Here is a 7,846-nt window from a genome sequence, read left to right as displayed (position 1 = left end):
ATTTATTTTGTAAATTAAAGAGAAATGGTATTTCCCAAACTTGAAAAAAAAATCTGTAATAAATAAAAGCGTGTATTATATTTTTTACGATACGAAACGTAACAGTACCACTATTAAGAATTTACGCGAAACCTAACTCAATTACAGCTAAAGGAGGGTAATGTGTTTCGCGTGCGATACACCAAGGTTGGCCACTTTCATCCATCTCATCCAATTTGCATCGCGCATTTGTTACGTTTATTTTGCACATTAACCAACAAAATGTGTAATCAAAAATTATCAAAAAAGTGCTCTGTTGACAATTTGTCGCTTAGTGTTCGAAACGGAGAATGAAATGACAAACCACTCCATTAATATTGCCAAGAGAGTCGTTGTGTATGTTTCATTCCATTCATTAATGACCACGACCCTCAGGCATGAGGAATACGACTGTATGGGAGGGGAAGGAGGTGTCTTTAGGGTGAAAATAATACCAAACTGACTCATGTACCTATCATAGTATTTATAGACCGCCAGTTAACCTGAGGTAAAACAACGTGTGGAAAACTGTCATGTCATGTCAAATGCCTTTAGGTGACTTGATAAAACCTAACATCAATGAGTAATAATACACTCTATTAAAAGATATTTAACGCATCATGGGTACGTAATGACAAGGCATTTAGAAAACCCACAATACAAAAAGAGGGTAATGTATTTTGCGTGTGCGCACACAAGGTTAGAACTTGCACTTGCGCCGATTCCATTTCATTACACATGATGCGTTCCGGCTATTATCAACGGAGTTCAGACGTTCTTTGTTACGGTATAATCAGAATCTCATCTACTGATTGGGTTTACGTCCGACTAACTGGGCGTAAATCCATCTTTGGTTAACCAGATCAATACGTGCGCTTATAATTTTATAATAATAAATATTTACAACAAATAGGGATCTGCAACACACTACAAGCAGTGATTTTTGGTTGGATATATACGGCGCTCGCGAAATGAACACGAAAATGTTTGTCAGATTAATTCGACGTTCGCGGTGAAAGGGTTAAAGATTCTATATCCTTCTGGAAGTCCGTTGAACCGTGTTTATTAAGGAATAGATGGGATAGAGGTCCTGTCGAAAAGTATTTAAAAAGAAAGCACCATGTATATGAATGCATGCATTGAAATGTATGAATTCGGGTTCAAAATACTGAATGACCTAACTCATTTGCAATTTTATTGATTTTTGATAATAAAGGTCACTTTTAATTTACTTTGAACATTAATATTGGGGATACATCGAACTCTTGCTATGTAGCCATAATACCTTGAATATAAATATTTAATAGAGTATAAATACTATAATTCAGTGTTATTTTATATGGCTATAGCCAGGAATAATCAGAACAAAACATGATTCTGCTATCACGCTCAATAATGCTTGACAATAGTAACTACCAATAGTGTACAGGTGTGGCGCACTGCGATCGGTCCCAATTTACGATTGGCTCAGATATATATTTTCTTTTTTTACATTACACATACGCGCACTTAGAAATCGTGTTAAATTATCACTAAAAATATATTGTAATTTATGAGTTTTGTCCCACTGTACATATATATATTATTAGGTAGCTTTAAATGAAGTTGGGGACTTTTACAATATGTCTACACATAATACAAAAATCTAATTAACAAAAGCAATAGAAAATCATTTCGGGTCTTGAATGAAAATTCCACGGAATGGCGCGTGCCGTCGGCCAATCACAGAAGGCTATTAGTGCTGTTACCACCCCGTAGAGGTGGGACATCTAATGTATTGTATTCTTGCGATTTTCCCGTCTAACAATATGTATATTTATATTTTTCAGTCAAAAGAAAAAATGACCCGGGGTGTACGGCGCGGCTGCGTGCGACTCCGAGCGGCGGTGATCGGCATTGATGACGAAGACGATTCAACCTTCACCATCACAGTTGACCACAAAACCTTCCACTTTCAGGTAAATTTACATCTCTCTTCCTTTCTCTCTCTCTCTCTTCCTCTCTCTCTCTCTTCATCTTACTCATCCGTCTTAATCTTACTCATTACTCATCCGTCGGCACTTTTATTGTTATGTAAATCTTAAATGTTAATTAGTTGTACAGTTACTATAGATTGGGTCGTTTGACCTAGATTTTCTCCGAGAAAAGAATATGTTAATTATTTCTCGACTGACTTTTCTATTTATAATCTCCAGTACTTTTTATATGACAAATATCCCTTTAAACCATTTTCATAAATGGTTTTCTAAAGGAAATTTCCTTTACTGTTTCATAACTAATTATTAAAAGAGATTTAAAAAATATATCCAAATTTAAAATTGCAACTAAATCTATTTTTTAATTTTAACTTTAGCTAAGATTACAAGTTAAAAGTAAAAGACCAGAGATGGGTTCAAAGGTCGCGCAAAAAATTATACGCCCGGCGTAAGTCCGTCGCTGTCAAAACTTTTAGTTTTGTTTACGTTCCCGTTGCGTTAAAATGATTTAAACTTATTTTAAACTTAACGCAACACAACTTAATTTATATTATTATTATCTAATAATAATATAAATTAAGTTGTATTATTTATAACTTTTACTTTTATTACTTCGCAAATTTCGAGTAGGTACGGTCCGAACCTGGAACAATTAAACCAACCCGCCGCCACTTCAAATGATGATTCTTCGACTCTTAAGAGTTAAAATGTATATTGAGATACTTTTGTTTCTTTTTCCAGGCACGCGACGGCTCAGAAAGAGAAAGATGGGTGCGCGCATTAGAAGACACGATATCAAGGCACGGTGTGAGAGAACGCTGGTCCCGCAACATGGCGCCGAGACACCGCCACGGCGACCTGGAGAGGCGGATATCGGAGGCGGACGCTTATCTGCAGATCATGATCGAGCTCGTCAATGTGAGTGTGCAATATATGTAGTGTTACAAGGTATGAGGGAACAGTGGTCGCGCAACGTGCCGCCGAAACTTCGCCACGGGGACCTGGAGAGACATGGTCAGATTGTGATCGACCTCGTGTGCATGTACAATACATATTGACACAGTCAAATCGGCCTTGCTTCTTGTCGACTCGTAATTCTATCCAAATGGCCTTACTAAAGACGAAGAAGCCACCAGCGTTGACAATGTAGTCAAGGTTGTCACTAAATGTAGAAGACGATCCACTTCGTGCACACCAAGAGTTGGTATTTCGCGATGACTTTACTTATGCATTGATACAGGATAGGTAGATACTATACACCCTATGTACCACACCACACATGTTTAATGCAATAAATAATTAATAGTTAGTTCACCTAAATTGACGTCAGGCAGGTGGTCGGTCATAAACCGGAGCCAAATCTTCAAAATTCTAATATTACAAATTATTTCATTAATTGGCCTTGGCATAAAAGTCTAAAATGCCACTGGGCGTGGGCTGGCGTAGCGGAACACGCTAGGATGAGAATCCTCGCGTGTTCCGCTACGCCAGTGTAAGTAAGAAAGAGTCTAGTGTTGTTCATTCACTTATTAAATTAAATCTGTTGTTTCAGAAAATGAACACGCGAGTCTCGGAGTTGGCAGACCCTCACGAGAAATCAAAAGGACAGGTCATCTTAGACCACTCCAATGTAAGACATTACTTGCATTTTATTTTAGGCTATGTCCTCTAAATGATCCTAGCGTGTTCCCGGTTGTATTTATTTTAGTACTGATTATGAATTTTGATGGTTTGGCTGAGATTTTACTACCGGCCGCCAGGTCTCCATTGGGAATGTTATTATTGCCTATCAGCTGTCAGATCTAGATCCTAGACCGGCACCATATGCCACGAATGTCTCTTTATTTTATGTTTAGTAAAATAATAGATAAAGGACACAAAATAGCATCATTGTTGTTGATCATTACAGCTTACAGCAGCCGAATGTAATAGACATTTATTTATATTTATAATATTTAAATTACCTATACCTATAAAATATAACACATGTAAATATCACGAACATACATACAAACATTATTTACAATACATAAACTACAGTATGTTAAATAGTCTTCAGCCCTGCGTTCGTACGAGCGCGCATTATAAATCCATTGGAAAAGAACATCCGTGTAACTCTTTACATGACAAAGCTTTTTATAACATTTTGAACTTAGTGCGTTGGACTGTAGTTGTAATATATCTTATATAAAAAATAATTAAAATGCGCCCTTGAAAATTTATTACGTCCGCGGTGATGTGTGGACTATTATACAATTGTACAAACGCTTGAAATATAATTTTGCTCGATTATTTTATTATTAAGCGATACTATATAATGGTGCTTTATTTAGGCATTTTTTTTTTCTTTCGCAGGCAATGTTGGATAACATTAAACATTCCATAGTGCTTCTGCAAATAGCTAAGGTACTGTTCTTTTATTTAACCTTTTTACGGTATTTTATCCCTTCCTTACCCGTGTACAGTTAACAACACATGAAGCTGTCCAAATTCATTGCAAATCCGCCGTTATTACCGCGGTATCAAGATCAATGCCAGTTAACTTGACTCGCTGTCGGCTGTACTACTGGCCAACTATCTCCTAATGTGTGTTTTTTTTCCCGTGCTATCACCAAATGCTCTAGTAACACGGATTTTTTTTATTTGAAGAGAACTATTTTGGCCGTACTTAATATAGTAATAAACAACATGTAAACTAAAATTTGCTTGCGACTTCGTACACAGGAAAAGTAAGCTTCTATTCTCTCCATCTGATTGTTTACTCAAGGCACTGTCTACCCTATAAGATATAAAAACGTGAGGTATTCATCAGCACACATTTAAACATCAAGCATTATATGACACACATTGCCAAATATATTTTGAACCATACATTTTCTTTCAGAATACAGTTAATCCAGTGAACGGTGTATATCAAGGACCGACAAATACTTCCCAAACACATATCAAACAAGGTACTTATATACATGTAGTATATATTTATGGTTTTGACTTATCGCTATTTATGAGTAGAAAATACGGAAATTAATTCGGTTTCTATTTTTTATACATGCGTGAATTGCATTTCGTGATAATCGCCGTGCATTTTATTTTAGAATTATATAGATAATATTATAATTCGGATGTTGACTATACAGTACTGCTTTCGAATAACTTGAAAATAAGATACATGTTTAAATCAAATTAGATGAAATTGGCGACATATGACCTCGAACGTTCTTGTCATGTACCGTCCATACAAAACTCAATTTTGCGAGAAAGATTTGAACCGGATTTAATTTAAATATAAATTTTCGCTGTGATAAATTCGGAATCAGTCAACATCCCTATTCTTTAAGTCTATCCATTTCGAAATTGAATACTCTTTTACATTTACTTACATTTACATCATAACTTAGAGAATATATAGCTATATTTTTTTGTGTTTATATGTTCATTATTACATAGAAATGTGCAATATTACGCAGATGATAAAATTAGGACAATGTAAAATTACTCATAAGCCAACTAAGTCTTGATTATAGTGATATTAGATATATAATATGTTAAGTTTAACAATTTGTTCATTATATGAAAGAGAGAAAATAATTCCTTTGTCGACAGATGCGGAACTATCACCACGCGTAGAATTAGGCTCCGAGTGTAGAGAACTGGCCACGCCCACCAGGAGTTTGCCGCTCGCCGACATGACAGCTGCAAGTAAGTATACATATAGATTCGTAGCCTTAATAAGCAAAAGTAATAAAATATGTTTTCTACAACAATCTTATATGACGAAATACAAATTGTGGAACAGTTTGATTAATTTTTTTAGCGTAGAAGGACTGCAGACTGATGAAGCCGGGGCCTGATTTACAGTACTGTGCTCCTTGATTTAAATTTGCCTTTGATTAGGAATATCCTAACTTATATTATAAATAGGAAAGTAACTTTGTTTGTTACCTCTTCACGCATTATCTATTGGACCGATTGTTATGAAATTTGGTACCTGGGGTAAAAAATAACCTGGAATAACACATTGGGTATGTTATATCCCGAAATTCCCACGATAGCGAAGCCCCGGGGCGCAGCTAGTTATTATAATTGGCTATTTGAGTATGTAAAAATAAAATGTACAAAGGTATATCTTTCAGTTCCCGCACGGCATGCTTTTTGACCCAAACATTGTGACGTCACAACTGAATGATGCAACCCACCCTAAGTCAAGACTTGTAACTTTATACGTGTAACACTGTGTTGTAAATTGTTTTATTCGTAAATAGCCTCTTAATTAGTTATCAGTATAAAAAAAATCCATTAGTTTATTGGTAATCTAGTAGGCTTAGAACACACTTTATTTTGGGTTAATTTGCGAATGCATTTTAAAAGATATTTTCTATACCTGTTGCCAATGGAAACCAGACTGGTTCAAAAAATACATGACGTAAATTCACATAAAAATATATTGTCATAAAAAGATGTCTTAGTAATTTTATTAACTTTAAGTTTGTTCGTTTGTCGCAAAAGTGGATTGTTTCAAATAAAGTCGCAATAGAAAGTAAGGTGATTTTATTTTTTTTCAAGTGTACTTAATGATAAAAGTTGTAGTCATTCGGTAATTTCAGGATTTTAATTGAAAATATAACTTAAAGCTATTTCCGTGGTCACAATGAGGATATACATATATATTGAGCTTTATCAGTTGACTTTTGCGACAGACTGATCATATGTAGAAATTCAACAGTAAACATTTATGGAAAGTGCACTTGCAAACTATGTTTTGTAATAGGTGAGTACTAGATATTACCTCTGTTGCAAAAAATTATTAGGAAAAAAAACACGTCTTTAAGCTTTCTGATATCTTACCTTGCACGATTTAGATTAATTTGTTAAAAAAATCGTATACATAATCGTCAGTATCCTAACGTCAATAACCAGTTAGTATATATGATAATATATTGGACCAATGCCGAAATGGACCAATGACGAATTATCTCAATCGCCATTTGGTCCTTTCGCGAATAAGGTGTAAGGTGAATGGGTGGTATAATGACCGAGTTTGATTGATCCCCGGTCAATATTCGTTAGTAGAATTATGATAAAGCAATGAATAATATTGTCTCAGGACCCATGTCTCTCTTCGTACCGGACACATCATACTCGTCATCGGAAGGAGAGGATGACTTTTACGACGCTGACGACGAACCCGCAAGCACGACTCCGCCGGGGCCCAGGTTGGTTCTAGTTATAAACATTATTTACACACTCAATATAATAAATTATGCCTAGCGTGTTAAAACAACCGAACAGTGGCGTGACACTCTCGGCGTATTAAATGATTAACACGCTCATCGTGAGAAATTTCGCCTGGCGTGTTTTACGAACAGAGTAAATGCGGTTTAAGGTTATTTCGGTTTAGTTGACGGCGTCACAGCTCCGAACGCAACGAACGTGCAGAGATGAAAGAGAGAAAATAGTTATCTCCATTATTGAATCCCAATTCGTGAGTTCACTTTACAATGTCATTAGCGTGTATTTATATCAGGCGTTAATTGTTCACAAACATTTGCACAAATTGCCGGAATTTGCCGTCAGATCTGTATTTTTACTGGTTTACTAACAGTGCATTTAATTAATCATTTGATAATGACCGCACTTGTAAGTTGTGTTTATGTATAAGTTGATGTTAGTGAGCCATGTTTGGTGTGCTGTTTAAAGAAAATCTAAATGGAATTATTATGTAAGTATTTTTTTAGTATTAGTTAGTGTAGTGAGTCATGATGGGAATGTATTAATAATGATATTTTCAGGGTTCTGAAGTAAACCAGGAACTTTTATGACTTGTAACTCATGTCCATTGTCAACGAACTCAG

At 35.5% G+C, this 7,846-nt stretch overlaps 1 protein-coding gene across 2 annotated transcripts in view; it reads left to right on the top strand.

The window, feature by feature from the left end:
- Positions 1-7,846, top strand: part of LOC128677690 (uncharacterized protein) — a 66,501-nt gene that overhangs the window by 24,737 nt on the left and 33,918 nt on the right. Inside the window, exons 2-8 of one of the 2 annotated variants that reach the window (XM_053758706.1) lie at positions 1,848-1,976; positions 2,736-2,912; positions 3,547-3,624; positions 4,350-4,400; positions 4,879-4,948; positions 5,598-5,693; positions 7,099-7,207. In XM_053758706.1, coding sequence (XP_053614681.1) covers positions 1,848-1,976; positions 2,736-2,912; positions 3,547-3,624; positions 4,350-4,400; positions 4,879-4,948; positions 5,598-5,693; positions 7,099-7,207 — 710 coding nt within the window. The remainder of the gene's footprint in view (positions 1-1,847; positions 1,977-2,735; positions 2,913-3,546; positions 3,625-4,349; positions 4,401-4,878; positions 4,949-5,597; positions 5,694-7,098; positions 7,208-7,846) is intronic. The other variant, XM_053758707.1, reaches the window with a different exon arrangement.

Source organism: Plodia interpunctella, chromosome 18, assembly GCF_027563975.2.
Source record: "Plodia interpunctella isolate USDA-ARS_2022_Savannah chromosome 18, ilPloInte3.2, whole genome shotgun sequence".
NCBI lineage: Eukaryota > Metazoa > Arthropoda > Insecta > Lepidoptera > Pyralidae > Plodia > Plodia interpunctella.
This window is presented reverse-complemented; position numbering and strand designations above follow the sequence as displayed.